The 19,330-nt window shown below is 39.6% G+C and overlaps 3 protein-coding genes across 9 annotated transcripts in view; 1 reads left to right on the forward strand and 2 right to left on the reverse strand.

Annotated features, from left to right (window-relative positions):
* VMP1 (vacuole membrane protein 1) overlaps positions 1-3,515 on the reverse strand; it is a 141,896-nt gene extending 138,381 nt beyond the window's left edge. For 2 of the 5 annotated variants that reach the window (XM_045984245.1, XM_045984244.1), the window contains exon 1: positions 3,388-3,515. The gene's annotated coding sequence lies outside the window, so the exon portion shown is untranslated. Of the gene's footprint in view, positions 1-2,938; positions 3,073-3,383 lie in introns of all 5 variants that reach the window. The other 3 variants (XM_045984243.1, XM_045984241.1, XM_045984242.1) reach the window with 3 other exon arrangements.
* A 110-nt stretch (positions 3,516-3,625) lies between these two features.
* Positions 3,626-10,158, forward strand: PTRH2 (peptidyl-tRNA hydrolase 2). Of its 2 annotated transcripts, XM_045984248.1 has the most exons (3): positions 3,626-3,782; positions 3,903-4,054; positions 9,537-10,158. In XM_045984248.1, exon 3 carries the CDS (start codon positions 9,537-9,539, stop codon positions 10,074-10,076), a length of 540 nt encoding a protein of 179 aa, XP_045840204.1. In that variant the 5' UTR covers positions 3,626-3,782; positions 3,903-4,054; the 3' UTR covers positions 10,077-10,158. The 2 variants fall into 2 exon arrangements, with proteins under 2 accessions (XP_045840204.1, XP_045840203.1); XM_045984247.1 differs by lacking the exon at positions 3,903-4,054.
* Positions 10,159-14,876: 4,718 nt separating this feature from the next.
* Positions 14,877-19,330, reverse strand: part of CLTC (clathrin heavy chain) — a 64,345-nt gene continuing 59,891 nt past the window's right edge. For both annotated transcript variants that reach the window (XM_045984255.1, XM_045984256.1), the window contains 2 exons: positions 18,585-18,660; positions 14,877-15,909 (listed from right to left, as the gene is read on the reverse strand). In XM_045984255.1, coding sequence (XP_045840211.1) covers positions 15,785-15,909; positions 18,585-18,660 — 201 coding nt within the window. In that variant the 3' untranslated portion in view covers positions 14,877-15,784. The remainder of the gene's footprint in view (positions 15,910-18,584; positions 18,661-19,330) is intronic.

The raw sequence follows: 19,330 nt of genomic DNA on the forward strand, positions 1-19,330 counted from the left end.
GGAATTTGAAACAAGGCAATCTAGCTTATTAATCCTGGCTCTTAACACTATCTATCTAGTCCTTCCAAAAAAATCCATAAAGACCAAGCTTATGATTAAAGAACTTCAAGAACAAGAGAAAACATCACAATGAACTACTGAAAAGACTATGTATGGCTGAATACCACCAAACTCTTCAGCAATTACCATTAAGCTGGGATAGGATTACTCAATGGGTTGCCCTTACTTAATTCAAAAATGCCTTAACCTTTAAATGGCTTAATCTTTTATCTGACACAGAAAAGTATCACCTGTTCAAATTTCCAAAACCTTCAAAGGAGCATAATATTTTTAAATGAGCTTTACAGAGCATCTACATAATACATAATATCAGTTTGGCAAACCCTATACAAAGCTGCTTTACCAGAGGTTTTTGGGTTTTTTTTAAGATTTTATTTATTTATTTGACAGACAGAGACCACAAGTAGGGAGAGAGGCAGGCAGAGAGAGGAAGGGAAGCAGGCTCCCCGCTGAGCAGAGAGCCCAATGCGAGGCTCGATGCCAGGACCCCCCGGGATCATGACCTGAGCTGAAGGCAGAGGCTTTAACGCACTGAGCCACCCAGGCGCCCCTTTACCAGAGTTTCTTGAAGCAATAAACTCTTTAAAAGTTTACCCCTCAAAGTATTTGCAAGTCTGTGAAGGCAGATTATTAACTAATACAACAACAATCACTTAACTCATCCAATTTGTTTCTGAGGTTAGTAAAGATTCTGTACTCTAGCGTTTATTTCTATACCAAAGAGAAAGAAAGAGACACCAACAAAGACCACTGGGCAAAAGAGCAGTGATAATAATTATCTAGCTCTCTGATCTCCAAAAAAGGGGGTAGACTAAACAGGTTTTGTGAAATCAGTAGGAGCAAAACGGTTCTTATCAAGACAAAGAGTTAAAGATTCCTACAGTGGCTATCTACCCAAAATAAAATACAGAAATGACTCTACAGATTAACAGATAATTAATATAACAGAATATTAAAATTACAAAGAACTGGGGGAAATTTTTTTAGCAGGAACAAAGAAATTAATATAGTTTCCTACTTATTACCAACAATATTCGTTCAGTAGAGACGTGTAACAAAGATACTCTCTTTTCCACTTGTCAGAAAGAAGACACCTTGATATCTGATAGTAATGAAGCATGAATTCAGAATAACTGTTCTGAAGAACAGAATTTTCTTTTTTTTCTTTCCTTATTCCATTCCACTGCAAATACTGCCAAGCCCAGTGTTTTTGTTTTCCTAGAATTTACAAGACTAAATAAGCTAACAAGGGGAAACATGTATACCTATAAATACCTTGAACACATGAAAGAAATCATTTTCATGCAAACCAGGAAATATTTCCAAACCATAGAGAGATGCCTGGAGACAACCTTAGCAGAACAGAAAGAAAACACTTGGGACCTCAATTCCAGTTCAGGTTCTGGTACTACCTAAATCATATGACCTCAGGCAAGCCAATTACTGATTGTTGCTGGGGAAGAATACAACTATATGTTTACAGAGGTTGATACTAATTCCAAATAGTGCTTTCAATGGGTATCGGCAAAATGATAGTTTTTTTTTTTTTTACTTAATAATGTAAATAAGGCTACTTTTAACCATTAGTTAACTATATATAAGCATCTTCCTCTGTACTTGGAAATTCTTAAGTGACAATACACGATGACCAACAAAGATCAGATTTAAACCCCCAAATGCAAAAGTATATTCATTTTCCAGTCACCTACTTATTAACCATGGTGACTAATTCAATGAGTTATAGTATCAAGCTATTCCTAGGTAGCTTTTATTGGGTTCAAAAGTAGGACAAAGATCATCTCAGGAAAGCATGTGATATTTTCAGATAAATAACACACTTAATATAAAACTTAAAACTGTGAAATGATACAAGCAACAGAATTCTGCACTGATATATTTCCAGTTTTCAGAGTAAACTAACATCACCATATTCTCATTTCTATAGTGATTTCCCATTTCCCACCTCACTTAATCATTGTGACAATCCTCTGAAATAAGTAAGCAGTATTTTACCAACACAATCCAGACCAGCTTAGAAAGTTAGGTAACCTATCAATCATTATTCTAGAATGCGAGTCACAGAAATTAAACTGTATTAATCAAGTAGGATATATCCCTCAATGGGGGGGGGAGCTTTAATGTTTTAAGGTAATACAGGCAAATAAATAAAATATAAAAGATTTCTACTATAGAGTCATTTCACACCCATACAAATAGGCCACATTTGTCTAGGTACCATCATCCCTCGTCCAAAGGTCAATAAAAACACATTACAGAATGCATAAAATGTCTAATAAACAATTTCTTACTATCATTTATGCTAAAAATACACGACTAAAATCACAGCTCATAATACAATTAATAGGCAGTAGCTGTAGGAACATTAAATTCTCTATCATTACAGCACCCGAAAAACTTGTACAAGCTTCTCCAGAAGATCAGTGTAGTCTTGTCTACAATTTTTCTGACATCAGCCTCAAAGGCGAATTGAAAAACATTAAAGTTAGGAAAAGCAGCCTTCATGCCATGGTAGATAAACAGTTCTAGAACCTATATGAGATTTTTACATGGATTTGCAGAAAAAGCAAAAGATAATAGTTTAAACCTACTGGAGGTCATTAAGGAATCTTAGTGTGACACAGGGCCACATATGTCTTCCTGGAAGTTTAGAGATTAAGCTGACCTCCAGGTTTTATTGCAAATACCTCCACTGTAAAAGAAGAGCAAGGTGTGGGGGCGGGGGCAGTTAGGGACTTGGAAGCGGAAGAGAACCCTACTCTTCATAAAGTAGTACGAGATCCGTGAGGGGTCTTTGCAAAAGATCAACGGAGCGAAGGGCCCCATTCCCTTGGCCACAGACACGTAAGATGGTACTTACATGCCTGAATTTTGTTTAGCAGCGAATACGTTTAGTATCATGTGTTACCATGTCAGCGGTTGGGGAGGTCAAACTGACAGGTCCTGAGAAACAGCTTGGTCATCAGCAGGGAGGATCTCATTTACTCTGAGGTCCTAGACACCCAGGGAGGAAGAGATGAGTACTGTACAGAGCTTAGAACAGCTTCCAAGTCCGCGACAATGAGAGCGAATGGTAGGAAACCCGTGTATGGGTTCACTGTACTGGTAGCGAACCATGAAGAGGTGTCCCAGATAACCTGACTACCGCCAGACTGAGACACAGAGCCAGCAGCGCCCTAAAACACTGCCTGAAGTAGAAATTACGGTGCCCCAGATCTGCATGGTCTAAGCGGCAGAGCTGCGGAAGAAGCCAAGCTCTGAGGATAGTCTCAGGCTTCCGTCCCCAATTCCACGCGCTGGCTTACCTACCCGCTCTGACCCCGGCTTCTCCGGCTCTCAAGATCCTGCAAGCGGCTGGAGACCGACTCTCACACCCGCCGCTGGGGTCCGGCCAACCGGAACTCAAAAGCGTCACTTCCGGTCCGTTCTCCACCCCCCTCCACCCCCTCCGGGGACCGCCCCCCAAAGACAAAAGTTCCCCTCTCCTTTTCTCAACCTCCGCGGATCGTCGCGGGATTTCGGTTAGGGTTTAGGATTGAGGACCTGTGGGCGGGGCGAGAGGAAGAATGACTGTTCGATAGGAGGTTCTTGATCCGGAACTTATCCAGGAGTCCCGGAAGAGGTAACTCGCGGGGTAGAAGCGTGTTCACTACCGGAAAGGAAAAACGCAAAGGCGCGAGTGAGGCGGCGGGGAGGTTCCCTAGGTAAGTCGGCCCTTCACAGAGCTAAGGAAAGGGGTGTCGTTCTCCATGCTCTCTCCACGTGGAATGTTTCTTCCCACCTCATTCCATACCTCCTCCCCCAACCTTTCATCTTCTCCATAGACTGTTCCGCCCAAGTAGACGTTGGAGCCTCTGTTCCTGTTCTGCTAGCCGTCCTTTGGAAGAAGGGACTAAGATCCTGGGAAGGAGAAGGACCCAGAATTTCTGGTTCCCAGGCAAAGCCTCCATTCAGCATCGGTGCACTCTCTCCGAATGTGAGAAAATATCGCGCGGGCCTCACATTCTGTTGAATACTTACTGAATACCCACAGTGTATGAAGTTGTTGAGTCCTACGAGAAAAGAAAAGGTTTCCACGAATACGACCGAAAAATGTGTCTCAGTGTAACACAAAGTGTTCAGCGAAATATTTAATCCTTTAACCGGATTAACCCTTCGCTCCCCATCCCACCCCCCAGCACTAGACACTGAGACTAGGATGCACAGTACTTAAGTGTAATTGCTACAGCAGTTCTGTGGAGTAAATGATTGAGGAATGATAAAGAGTTCAGAGACAGGGGGCGCCTGGGTGGCTCAGTGGTTTAAGCTGCTGCCTTCAGCTCAGGTCATGATCTCGGGGTCCTGGGATCGAGTCCCGCGTCGGGCTCTCTGCTTGGCGGGGAGCCTGCTTCCTCCTCTCTCTCTCTCTCTCTCTCTCTCTCTGCCTGCCTCTCTGTCTACTTGTGATCTCTATCTGTCAAATAAATAAAAATAAATAAAAAAATCTTTAAAAAAAAAAGAAAGAGTTCAGAGACAGGTGTCACTTGAATCACGCCTTCGTGGCTGAAGAGGTTGTGTTTGTGTATTTAGGTGGAGAATAATAGAAAATAATTTGGGGGGAGAGATTGCTTTTTAAAGGGACCTATTAATTTGGTGTGGCTGGAGAGTACAGTGTGTAGCAGGAGAGTAGATAGGAAGGATAAAGTAGATCGTAACCAAAATTGTGTAGTGCTTTGAATTCGTGCTAAGGGATTTGTCTTACTCTTTAGGCGTTTATCCGGCGGTTTTTGAGCTGGGAAATTACAGGATCAAGTTTGTGCTTTAGAAGTATAATTTTAATGCCAGATGGATTAGGCTGAACTAGAACATGCATGAAACAAATGTGGAGGGGCGCCTGGGTGGCTCAGTGGGTTAAGCCGCTGCCTTCGGCTCAGGTCATGATCTCGGGGTCCTGGGATCGAGTCCCACATCGGGCTCTCTGCTCAGCAGGGAGCCTGCTTCCCTCTCTCTCTCTCTCTGCCTGCCTCTCTATCTACTTGTGATCTCTCTCTGTCAAATAAATAAAAAATAAAAAATCTTAAAAAAAAAAAGAAACAAATGTGGAAAGATAAGTTGGAGAAGTTAATTTTGGAGGTTTTGAGCCAAGAGATCATTAGGGCACTGGTAGTAAAGGTAAGGAGATAGGCTACCAGAGATAAATTCAACAAGGTTTGGTAACTGGATGTGGTAGGACAGAGGAGAAAAAGTCCAGGGTTACTCAGAAGTCAGGAATACAGAAGAAAGAAGTTTGAGAGGGAAAGGAAGATACTGAGTTCAGTTTAGGACACAGAGACTACTTCATAGTACACTAGCAGAAGCTGGAAATTCAAGTTTGGAGCCAAAGAGAGACTTTAGGAGTCCTCAGCATATGACAGCTTAAGAATAAATATCTGACGATCTTGTCTGTCTCCTCCTACTAGATGTCAGCTCTATTAAGAGTGGGACTTTGGTTTGTTTAGTGCTCTATCTTTAGCGTCAAGAACAGTACCTGATACACAGTAGGCCCTCCATAAATATCAATTGATTGAATGGAAAGAGAGTATATAGACCATCACTGTCCAAAAGAACTTTTATGCAAATGTTCTAGATCTTAAAAGAGTGGCTGCTATCCACTTTTAAGTTGTTGAGCTGTTGAGCACTTGAAATGTGGCTCAGTGCAACTGAAGAATTGAATTTTTATTTAGTTTTAATTAAGTTTAAATAACTATGTTTGACTGATGGCTACTATATTGGACAATGTACATATAAATGTATGAGCAGGGGTAATATGTACATCAGGGGCAAGTGATATAAAGCTAGAGGAAACTGGAAAAAAGCTATCAGAAAGGTAGAATGATAATAGGGTGAAAGTTAGATTAAAGAATTTTAGGGAAGAAACTAAAGAAAAATTACCAGTGAGTTGTGGGGAAAGCTCAAGATGAGGCCTAAAAGGAGGCAACTCTGTTTGGCATTTAGCAAGTGTCTTAATTCCTTAGTGATTTCAGTTGAGTGGGGAAGGAAGGCAGATAATTAAAGAAGTTGAGAGGTAAAGGGAAGAGGAAAAGTCAGGCAGTGGTTTAAGGGTCAGAGAGGATTTTTGGAAAGGCTTTACTTTAGGTTGGAAAGGCCAAAGTACAGCCGGTGGAGTGGGATTAATGGGTGGAGTGTGGTTCAGAAGGGGTTGGGATTGAGAGCATTGGTGAAAGGGGCTTAGTCTGGTGGAGGAATGAGAACGCACCAGGAGGAGGGTTTTATAGGACATGTTTGTTTGGCAGTGCCATCATTGCCCTGGGTTATCCATGAGACTAAGAATAGCTGTTTGCTGTGGTCACAAGCACTGGGTTTATTGATATGTTTGTAGTGGATATAGGGGGACAGACAAACACCTTTTGGAGGAGTTAGATGATGGGCTCCGGCCGATAGGAGATTAGAACATCCTACAGAATAAAGATGTTAGGATTAACATGTTAGAATTAGAGACCTCATGAGGTACGCTAGAGAAAGAATAAACTTGGTAATTTCTGGAACTTCTGCTTTTGGTTTCTGCTGATTACTATTGGTATGTATCTGTTTTTAGATAAAGTTAAGAAGATGAGAACTTTTCTGTCATCATCTCCAGATGAGTTTCTTTATACAACTTTTACTAGTTATGTTACTGCAGATAAGCAGCTTCTCTGTTGGATTCTTATTTTTCTTGTCTTTAATAATGAGACTCATGTCTTTTTTCTTATTTTCACAACGACCATAATAGAAGTAAAGGGTTTAGTAAGTTATGCAACACATAACAGGTCCTATGTATGTAGTTCTTTAGATAGTACCTGAATCTGATATGTAAGATATTTGGTTACTTTGCAACCTAGAAATTGGTGGAGAAAATCCTTCTAATTGTTGACATGGAGGTTATACGTATAATTTTTACATAATTGAATATTTGTTCATTTTGGAGTCTGGTTAGATTATCAGAGAGAACTCTTGTTGATGTGTAACCTCATGCAGTAACTAAATGATAGATGCATTATGAGATAATGTAGGTTTTAATAAGAATTTAATGTTGTTTTTTTTTCTGACTGCAAAGGCATCTAGAGCCATAAGGTACTGTCAGTACAGCCCTGTGACCAGAAGTCACACTAGTGAAAGGAATAAACTGGGTACTGACAACTTAATGTGTGTGACCCTCCTACCTCTGGCTACTCCATGTCACTCTCCTTTGGTCCCTCAATGTTCATTTCTTTTTTTTTTTTTTTAAGATTTTATTTATTTGACCGATAGAGATCACAAGTAGGCAAAGCAGCAGGCAGAGAGAGAGGAGGAAGCAGGCTCCCTGCTGAGCAGAGAGCCCGATGCAGGGCTCTATCCCAGAACCCTGAGATCATGACCTGAGCGGAAGGCAGAGGCTTAAACCACTGAGCCACCCAGGCACCCCTCAATGTTCATTTCTTTAGGATTCTGTTTTAGCCCTTCCATCACTCTGTATACTTGTCCCAGTGGCCTCACAACTTCACCACTTTAGTAACTTCAGTTATATGTTAAGTTTTCTTAAATCTCTATTTCTGGCCTAGGCTTATCATCAGAGCTTTAAGATGGTATATCCTTTTTTATTGTTGCTGGACATCTCTAACCAGGATGTCTTTTGGTCAAACCAGGTATAATATATCCTAAACTGATTTCAGTATCTTTTACTTTCAAACCTGCTACTTCAAAACAATTCTCTTCATCAGTAAATAATACCTCTGTTTTCCATTTGTTCAAATCCAGGTCATTCTAAACTCCCTTCTATCACCAGAACTCCAGTGAGTCACCAAATCATACAGATGTGCCTTGGCTACATCTTTCCTTTTTCATTGACACTTCTCTTGTCTAAGTGACTTTCACCTCATCTAGACTATTGGGAACGGCAAAATAGAGCAGCATTAAGAACGTGGGAATGAACATACATGCCTCAACATGGATGAATCTTGAAAATATACTAAGTGATGGAAGCTTGAAACAAAAGGCTACATATTGTATAGTTTGATTTATACGAATGTCCAGAATAGGCAGTCTGTAGATTAGTGATTGCCAGGGGCCCAGGGTTGAAGAAAATGGTAAGCAACTGCTAATGGGTACAGGGGTTTCTTTTCGAGGCACTGAAAATGTTCTGGGATTAGATAGTGGTGATGGTTGCACAACCTTGTGGATATATTAAAAAAATTTTACTATACACTTTAAAAGGAAATTTTGGGGGCATCTGGGTGGCTTAGTAGGTTAAAGCCTCTGCCTTTGGCTCAGGTCATGATCCTGGGGTCCTGGGATCGAGCCCCGCATCGGGCTCTCTGCTCAGCGGGGAAACTGCTTTCCCCTTTCTCTCTCTGCCTGCCTCTCTGCCTACTTGTCATCTGTCTGTCAAATAAATAAAATCTTTTAAAAAGAAAAAGGGAAATTTTGTAGTACATGGATTATATCTCAAAATATTTATTATCTCCTATGCTATCATTTTTTGAAATTTTAAGATTTTGGGGGGGGTAAGGATTTTATTTGCTGACAGAGAGAGACACAGTGAGAAAGGGAATACAAGCAGGGGGAGTGTAAGAGGGAGAAGCAGACTCCCCTCTGAGCAGGGAGCCTGTTGTGGGGCTTGATCCAAGGACCCTGGGATCAGGACCTGAGCCGAAGGCAGATGCCTAATGACTGAGCCACCCAGGCACCCCTAAGATTTTATTTTTAAGTAATTGCTACACCTGATGTGGAACTTGAACTCAGAACCCTGAAATTAAAAGGCACATGCTCCACTGACTGAGCCAGCCAGGCACCCCATCCTCATTTAAAATATTTGAAATAATATATTTCAATAAAATACTGAAATAAAATATTGAATACTGCACAGTCTGCCTGCCATACAATTTAAAAAACACTCATATAATGTCCTAATTTTAACATAAATGAGAAAAGGAAATTTGACAGCCATCTATATGCCATGCAGATTATGCAGTGCATAATCGAGGTTATTACTTGTAAGCACCACAAACATGATGGCCTCATACATTTCAATATATAAATGCTTACTCTTTCAGTAGAAGACATTGATGGTTGGTTGTGCCTGTACATGGAAGCATTATGAATCCAACAGCCTCAAATGTAGACTGATAATAGGTGTTTTATTGGTGACTCAAATATCATCAATAGCTTTGCTGAGGGAACAGAAATTCCTCAGGGAAGACTGAGGAACAGAGCTTTATTATATCCAAGAACAAGATAGATACTCCTTATGTTGAGATTGAAAATGACCTAAACTGCTTTACCTGTATTCTTGAATCTTTTAGAATACACAGGGGAGGAAAACAGTACATTAATTATTTTGCTTTTTTTCTGGATACCTCATGTAGTTTTAGAATGTTACTGCTTATATTGTCAAGGTATTTTGTGTAATAAGCCTGTATCTTTTCACTGCTAGATAGTGATAACTTTTTTCCCTTTCCTTTAAGATGCTCTCCAAATCCTTGGTGATGGAATATTTGGCTCATCCTGGTGCACTTAGCTTGGCTGCCGGAGTTGCTTGTGGCATGTGCCTGGGCTGGGGCCTCCGTGTACGCTTTGGGATGATCCCCAAAAGCTCGCTGAGCAAGACAGATACAGAGACCGGAAGTGAAGCATCCATCTTAGGAGAGAGTGGGGAGTACAAAATGATTCTTGTGGTTCGAAATGACTTAAAGATGGGAAAAGGGAAGGTAGCTGCCCAGTGCTCTCATGCTGCTGTTTCTGCCTACAAGCAAATTCAAAGGAGAAACCCTGAATTGCTCAAACAATGGGAATACTGTGGCCAGCCCAAAGTAGTGGTCAAAGCCCCTGATGAAGAAACTCTGGTTGAATTACTGACCCATGCGAAAATGCTAGGACTCACTGTAAGTTTAATCCAAGATGCTGGACGTACTCAGATTGCACCAGGCTCTAGAACTGTGCTGGGAATTGGGCCAGGACCAGCAGATCTAATTGACAAAGTCACTGGCCACCTAAAACTTTACTAAGTGGAATTTTGTATGATGGTTCCACCATGATGTGCTTTGAAACCATTAAATTCTAACAATAAAAGCTGAATTTCTCCCCCCACCCAGCTTAAGTATTTTTGAGATGAAGAACATTGAGAACATTTCCATGTTCTTCTATTATGTACTTGGCTCAGTTACAGTTATGTTGGGCTTTAAAAAAAAAAAAGTTGGTTAAATGATCCTGATAGTTCAAGTGATACCACTTGAAAAACAAGAAGTATTTTTGAGAGAAACTTGTCACAAGATTGGATTACAAGGGCAGGGGTACTAGGGAGAGCATTTCCTGTGCATCATCATCTCTCTGTGTTAATAGCTTTTCTTCCCCAAGACAGTGTTGCTATACCCTCTTGAAGGATCAGGGTTCAAGTGTGTACCCATTGGATGCAAACTACAGTTTGTTTTCCTCCATCACTTTTTGGAAGACTAGAAGCCATTAACGGATCATGGTATAGCCCCACACAATGGGTTTACAATCTAACCTTCTGGATTTGTCTCAAAATTGAGGTTTTACAGTCATTGATACAATCCACTTGTGCAGTACTTCACGTTCATTTCCCCGACCCACACTGGCCAGAGGTTCTCAGCAGTGCCTCTACACCATGGCCTATAAAAATTCCTTTTACTTCCCCCAACTTTCTAATAGCAAAGGCATTGAAAAAACATGCCTGGGTGGCTCAGTGGTTTAAGCCGCTGCCTTCGGCTCAGGTCATGATCTCAGGGTCCTGGGATCGAGTCCCGCATAGGGCTCTCTGCTCAGCAGGGAACCTGCTTCCCTCTCACTCTCTCTGCTTGCCTCTCTGCCTACTTGTGATCTCTCTCTGTCAAATAAGTAAATAAAAAATCTTTAAAAAAAAAAAAAAAAAAAAAAAAAAAAAAAAAAAAGAAAAAACATGCGAAGTGACTTATATGGACTTTGAAGGTAGTACTGGGCCTACATAAGAATTTACAGTAACTATGGAATTAATATAGTGTGTCATTCCAACAGTTTCTTTACCTAAAATTTAAAGAACCAGATAATTATTTAAAGGCACCTTTATCTCCCTTTTGATCTTTATATGCCTATCACGATATAATTCCAGTAATTACTGTTAAACCAGCTGCCCAGAATATGAAGGAGGTCCCAGTTCCCAAAAGATACATAGCTTTTTTTTTTTTTTTCTTTTTTAGATTTTTGTTTATTTATTTGACAGAGATCACAAGTAGGCAGAGAGGCAGGCAGAGAGAGAGAGGGGAAGGAAGCAGGCTCCCTGCTGAGCAGAGAGCCAGATATGGGGCTCTATCCCAGGATCCTGGGATCATGACCTGAGCCGAAGGCAGAGGCTTTAGCCCACTGAGCCACCCAGGCGCCCCGCTACATAGCTTCTTGAATGAAAGCCACCTTTTAGGGGAATCCTGACAGTGTTTTAAAAATTGACTATATCCCTAAGAACTGATGATGCCAGAGAGCGTTTTGGTAACAGGGGCACATCAAGCAGCTCCAGCTCTTCAAGGTTAATTTCGACAGTTAGCTTTAGTTAGCATTTAACTTCAACATAAGCAGCACGGTAACGCAACTTCAGGGTCTAATGTCAGTGGAGTCGGGGCAGAACACCAAAGATTACTGCAGCCAGTTTTAGTTCTAATATTTAGTTAATTTTATAGAGTTTATGCTGGCATATGACAGCACAGGAGAAATCACATCTGTAAATGTTGCCACAGTAGCAACTGCTTCTGAATAGAATGTTTATACTAGATTCAAAAGTGATGCAATAGCATGTAACTGAGATGAGGAGAACTCCATCATAAATGCATGATTCTGCTCAGGTTCTGAGGCTTGCCTCAGAGACTGATGACTCCAAGTTCAAAGACCGTGCATTCCCAACAGGATGGCCTGCTGTGGCTGACTCAAGTAATTGTAAGAAGTCATGGCATATCTACTAGGATGAATTGTACACAAATTCTAGAAAATCTGGGAGTATATTATGCTTATTTCCTAGTTCACCTATACTTAGTATTTATTTTACAGGGTGCTTATTAATCTTATAGTTCTCAGGGTATACTCTACAGAGCCCATAGGGTCCTTAAGATACTTCCCTGGGGTCAAAACTATTTTCATAATACTAAGACATTTTTCTTTTTGATGTGCTGACATTTGCAAAGGTGGTAAAACTGTTGGGACCTTTTACAAATCAAGGCAGGAGCATCCTACCTATACAAGTAGTACTTCACTGTCCTATACCCACAGTTTAAAAAAAAAAAAAAGTTAATGTCCTTGATAAAGCAGTCAAAAAAACGTACTGAATTTGCCCTTTGACTATGTGTATTTGTCTTAATATTCTCTGTAATATTAAGTACTTCTGGTACACACTGAAGTATGAATGTTGTCTTGGAAAAAAATGGGTGACTGAGTTGTGAGCTGAACTAGCAGCCTTTCTCATAGAAGATTTTTACTTGCAAGAACTGACAAACTAGTTACCCATCCACGCCTTGATGTTTGGCAGGTATTTCCTCATAAATTAAATGACCCAATCATTTTAAGGAAAACAACTGACAGTATTCTAGAAAACTTTTATCTGCCTCTCCTCCCAGGTTTCCCAAAACTTAAGATTTTTCTGATGAGATCAGTGTTCCCCACAAATATTTTTTAAAAGCTATTTGTCAGTATGCAGAAGACCTGCACAACTTAGAGAATCAGTATTTTCCATATAACCAATGCATGAGGGTACAAATCATGCATGGGTAAAAGATCCACTCAAAATAGATTAATGGATTTTAATATAACATCACAAAAAGTTAAGTGTTAGGGTTTCATATTCCCACATTTCACCTAACCACAAGTATCTCAAAAGGCTATTAAGATACTCCTTTCCTTTCCTAATTACGTATCTGCATGAGGCTAGACTTTCTTCACATACTTTAAAAAAGAAAAGAATATATTGACTATAGAAACAAATATGAGAATCCAGTAGTCCTCTGTGAAGATGAACTTTGAAGAGACTTGTAAAAAACAATGCCATACCACTTACTTGTTTTGAGAAATATGGGTGGCTGTTTAACAGGCAATGAGTTTAAGTTACATTTAAATGAATTAACTTTTAAAATGTTTTAATTACTAATACAGTAAATATCACCACTTACAATTCCACTTAAACTAAAGCTCTTTGGGATCGTCATAATTTAAGAGTATTAAAGGATCTTAAGTTTGAGAACCACTAGTGTGACAATGTCTACATGACTAAATCATGTAAATTTACAGAAAATTCAAGCAGCCTTACTTGGAGATCATGTCAGTCTGTTCCTGTTGTTGTATATGTTGTATGATGTCTAATGTCTATGTCAGATATTTTTGGTACAATGGCTGTATTTGGATAGTAGGACAAAAGATCATTGAAAACATGTTTACCTCCAGAGAGGTTTCCCATTAAATCTCTCTTTCCCTTCTTCCCTCCTGTTTCAGTTAAATTCGAGAACTGTAAGAACTCTTAATACTCTGCTTTTAGTTCCTTTTCCCAGACCATCCACCTATTCAGAGTAATGTTAGGGAAGACACCTTAAAACTTATTACCAATTTGTTCTACCACTTACTGTATAATACTTTACTGCCAAGTCCTGAGGTAGATAGCCACTGTGATTTAAACATACTCCTGAAAATAATTCTGGGAAGTACTCTTCATGTTAACGTACGCAAGAGGGAACATGTTCAGACGTTCAACTTGCTCAGGATTTGAACCTGTGTCATGCACTGCTGCAGGTTCTACAACAGCCCATTATTAGCCCATTAGGGATGGTTGATGCAGCAACTCTGTATCATTGGACATAGTATCACATTTTAGAACATGGTTGTTGGGTTTTTGTTTTTTTAGTTCTTAAGGTTATAAGAAAACCTTTACTAAATATTTGACTTAAGGAAAAGAGATGAATTATTCCACTGGAAAATTCCAGTGGAAAACCCACAGCTGATTCAAAGTACAGGAAAGATTCAGAAAAACAAATCTTAATTCTGCAAAGAACGAACTTCCAGGGACCATTGCTATTCTCCCTCATAATTTTGATAACAATAAAAGGGGGGTAGGTGCAGAGATCCTACAGAAACTTAAGTAGAGCCAGATGTTTTCAGTTTGACAAACCAGAAAAAGGAAAGGGATTTTCCAGCTAATGCTTTAATTTTTGATAGGAAAACGAGGGATGATTATAAGTGGGAAAGGGCAGGGGTTCCAAGTTTTCAGAAAAAGCCTTCCATGCAGCTGATGGTCATTTGCCTTACCTAGAGAATTATAGGACAACACAAGGCTAGGTGGGGGCTCTCTAACTCTATCGAGGATTAACAATGAAATAAAGTAACATTCTCAGCCATAAACAAAAAGGGGTGAATTCAAACACCGGTTAAAAAACCAAAAAAAGTACCCATAATTTAGGGGCCCTTACTATTCATGATAAGAGGCAGTATGTTAATTACATGTGTATATATTTTTATTTCAAGTTAATAAAACATCCCTATCTGTATGTTTAAGTGAAATGCTTAGATAAAAACCCAAGTAAGGTACCACGTGATGAAAATGATGGGAGACAGCCAAAATGTAGCCCACCACAGTGCTGTTTCTTCAGACTACCACATGTACCTTATTAACTACAGGAATGCACACGATGTAATGCTGTATTTCCTCATATCCCAATCCTCACTCCGCTTCTGTGCTCCTGCCTCACTGTACTGTGCCTCAATTTTCAGTATGAAACTATGACAACCATAGTTCTTTTGGTTAAAGTTTGAGAGGTATTTAATTAAAACTGCCATTCTACGTGTTATTTCCACAGTCCAGTAATTTATTTTAAATTTGAGTAATTTCAAATTCCACAAACAAAACTGAAGAACAGCAATATTTTGTTTCAATTCTCTCTTCTGTACACTCAGTGATCTAAAACACCACAATATCCAACATACACAAACCTCAGGGAAGGGTTAGTAAATACACACAGATTGGAATCATGGTGCGCTTTGTTCCTGAATGGAATGGTCCCACAGAAAAAGCACAGGATACAGCACAACATAAGGGCACCTGTTACATATGAAGTGAGCAAAAACACACTAGCATTTTCTATATGCATGAGGAATCCTGCATAGGTTAGAGGGCCTTTTATGCTCATTTAAAAGTCAGGCAGGTTGTCTGTAATGCATTTTTCAAATAATTTGGAGAGCACTGCAATCCAATGTAGGATATGCTGATTAGTGTTGTCTTTGTTGGCATTGACAGTCTTACATGGTCACATACCAGTATTTTTTCTGTAGCTTTTAAGTAAAGAGATTTAAATGCATTTAGACAATACATATCGAAAGCTGTTTACATACACTAAATTTAAGAGATTCAATATTAGAGTTTTTTTTTCTTTAAACACTACAGAGTGCAAATCAGATTCTCCACAACAGATTGAGTATTAAGCAGTTCTTCAAAGTATGAGGGGGAAGAAAAAAAAAAAGCCCAAGTGAATAAAACATTGAAACTATTCCCCTTTGAAAATAAATTCTAAAATGATGCGGAATGTGAAATAAGCTTTTAACACAGGTGATCCGAGTTTATAGTTAGAAACAAAGTAGTCCTTCATGAAATAAAGGTTACAAGAACATGTGCCTGTTTTCCCCGTTATAAACTGAGAAGCGGGTAGAGACGATGTTTCAGTAAGAAAATATGCGACTACAGGATCAGCTTTCTGTCTCACATGCTGTACCCAAAGCCAGGCTGTGGCTGCCCATAGGGTGGTGCAGTATAACCATAGCCAAAAGGTGCCTGGGGAGGGACTGCAACACTGGGTCCTGCTGTCAGCATCAACTGGGGCTGACCTAGAGAAGAAAAACATGAAGGGTCAGAGGGTGGAGAGGCAGAGGGTGGGAGAAATTGTTAGCACTGTAGGACTATTACACTCTAATCTCACACACTCTTAACAACATAATCACAACTTAGAATGAGTTTTGTGGTGCTCTTGACTATCACAATTTTGGCATGACAATCACCTTAATAAGAAGGGTTCTGCCTAAAAAGCCAACAATTCAGGGCAGAGGACAGAACTATAACAGTAACTATGTTATTTCATTTCATTTAAAGCAATATACACAGACATGCCTGACAGGACTGAGCAAGACAGCTGCCAATAAGCTCATCACTCCATGGTACTCATACATTACATAACATGTTTGTTTTTATATTTTATGTTTGTTTATTTGACAGAGAGAGACAGAGTGAGAGAGGGAACACAAGCAGGGGGAGTGGGAGAGAGAGGGAGAAGCAGGCCTCCCACTGAGCAGAGAGCCTGATGCAGGGCTTGATCCCAACACCCTGAGCTGAAGGCAGATGCTCAACGACTGTTATGGTGACAATATATAAGCCTAGAAAAGCTTAATTTTTTTTTTTTTAAGATTTTATTTATTTATTTGACAGAGAGAGATCACAAGCAGGCAGAGAGGCAGGCAGAGAGAGTGAGAGGGAAGCAGGCTCCCCGCCGAGCAGAGAGCCTGACGCGGGACTCGATCCCAGGACCCCGAGACCATGACCTGAGCCGAAGGCAGCGACCCAAACCACTGAGCCACCGTGTTTTTCCCACATAAAGTTAGATTTAAATTTCTGATTTAGGGGCACCTGGGTGGCTCAATGGATTAAAGCCTCTGCCTTTGGCTCAGGTCATGATCTCCCGTCCTGGGATCGAGCCCCACATTGGGCTCTCTGCTCAGCAGGAAGCCTGCTTCCTCCTCCCTCTCTGCCTGCCTGTGATCTCTGTGTCAAATAAATAAATAAAATCTTTAAAAAATAATAAAATAAATTTCTGATTTAGGTTTCTGATTTAAATTCCTGATTTAGACGCTCAGTAGGTTAGCGTCTTATTCCTGACTCTCAGGTCATGATTGTAGGGTTGTGGGAGCCCTGAATCTGGGCTCTGCACTAATCAGGGAGTCCTGCTTACGATTCTCTCTCCTTCTCCCTCTACCCCTGCTCGCATGCAAGCGAGATCTCTCCCTCTCTCTAAAGAAAATAAATAATCTAAAAACAAAACAAAAAACAAAAAAAACCTGATTTAAACATATCTAAGTAGTAATGAAATGAAATGATAATCTAATGTATATCTAGCAAAGAATCTAGTAATAATTAAAAGAAAAATAAGACATTGAAATATACATTAGGTATGAATACTTATACACCCTGTTTCAAATACTATGTTAATGCTCTTATGTACTTCATTTAAAAAAAAATTTTTAAGTAAACTATCCCCCCAACAGTGGGGCTCGAACTCACAACTCTGAGCTCAAGAGTCGCGGTCTCTACTGACTGAGCCAGCCAGGCGCCCCAACACTCTTAAATATTTTAAGTAGTGGTTGACCACATAAAGAAACCACCTGTAGAAAACCCGTCTTACTTAAAGGGAGAAAACAACATAATACCTCTACCTCCGCCCCAACAAAGTAGACTTAATCCCCCAAATGAATGTAAACCTAGTGCAAGTTTTCTCTCAGACAAGTGACCTCATGTCTCTTTTTTATGAACAACAAAAATTGTTGTTTGTGAGTAAATTCTTTTTGGAAATCAGCAGTTTGTAAAAATCACTTTTAACCTTGATGCTGAAATTTTCAACTGCCTAGACTGACTCTCCATTTAAACACTCTGAAGATAAGCCAAATTCAGTAGGTACCCCCAAAGTATTATGGGATACTGTGTTTCCTATCTCAAATATGTCAAACATCTTGCTCCAATCTTTTAACCTGCTTTAATCTAATCATCTTTAGTCTTTTAGATTTATCTTCTCCAACTTTATCAAAACCATACAGTCCTCTAAATTCCCGGAATCCTTTTAATATGTAATAAAAAGGAGATAACTGTCCTAACAGATTTGTATTTTATCATTTCCTTTAGCAGGATGGTCACAATTTTATGCTTTCTTCCAAAGAACACCTGGTTATAGTGCTGTAATTTATAGCTGCCTAATTCATTGTTCAAATGAGTATGCTCACCAAGAGTAAAAGGGAAAAGGGAAGTAGCTCAGACTTGCACATAGGAGAAATTAAACTGCCTTCAATATTCACAGAGAGTCTCAAGATCCTCTCTCTAGAAAGTTCTCAAATGGAAATAACCCAGTTCTCTGCCCTGGTTAGGACTTAAAGATGTACTCTTGATGTAAAGCACACTAAAGACACCCTTGGCATGTTCTCTTACTTTCTGCATTTCTGAAAACTGAACTCATTAATATTTCTTTCTTAGTAATTTATGAATCGATCAGTGAGTAGGCAATAGGAAAATTAAAGTTATGATCTTAAGTGACTGGTTTTTAATATTGTCTTCGCATTTAAGATACCTTAATCAACAATTTCAAAGTCTGCTTTAAGACTGTTCTCAGAAAAAGATGGCAGACTCAGTGAGCTTTTTGCACTTTAGAAACTTACTATATTTCTGTTTTGAGGTAGGATCCCTACAGAATGAAAATGTCTGCTTAATACTTTTCTGTGGGGTTAAACAAAGAGAGCGAGATTACCATAAACAATAGGTTGCGTCTCTGTAGCTTGTTCTTCTTCTTTTCTCAGTGACTCTGAAGCATCTAATTTATCCACCTGGAGAAAAACAGGTAATGTTACTTAGCACCTCGAAAGTATTACAAACCTAGGTTTATGGCAGAAAGTGGAAAAGCCTTAGTATGTTAAATTTTGTCAAAATAAAACAGACTAAAGAACATTCTCAGGCCCCCTCAAATTCATTGGCAATGTTCACAGTTCAGTCAATGTGATTTTTAGCACTGTCATTATAAACCCTCAGGAAGGAGGGATTTATAAATGCCATAAAAGCTCACGCCAGGCTAAAACTGGGCATGCTAGGATGCAGCCAGCCTGAGGGAGGGAAATAACGAGAAGGAACCACTTTTTCAAATGAAGTTTAAACCATGTCAAAGGTAATAATAATGAACTCATGACCAGGCAAAACTTCCCTCCCCAAAGGAAAAGATATTCAAAGAAGTAAATGAGTTAATGACTGGACAAATGCTCATTTGGAATAAGCTATCTTTTGCCAGTTGTGCAGTTTCTGCTGATAATTGTTACAGGTGCGGACTGAAGTAAGACACGAAGTGGCCCCATATTCCATTGTTTTAGATAAAGACAGGCTGCATGTTCTAATGCTCTATTTTCTAAGAAGTAGAAATAGTAGGAATGCCTAATTTTTGCCTCAGTGTCTCTGAGGAAGAATTTTTTTTTTGTTTTTAATTAAGCAAAGTAGTAAATGGCTATT

The sequence above is a fragment of the Meles meles genome, chromosome 18, assembly GCF_922984935.1.
Source record: "Meles meles chromosome 18, mMelMel3.1 paternal haplotype, whole genome shotgun sequence".
NCBI lineage: Eukaryota > Metazoa > Chordata > Mammalia > Carnivora > Mustelidae > Meles > Meles meles.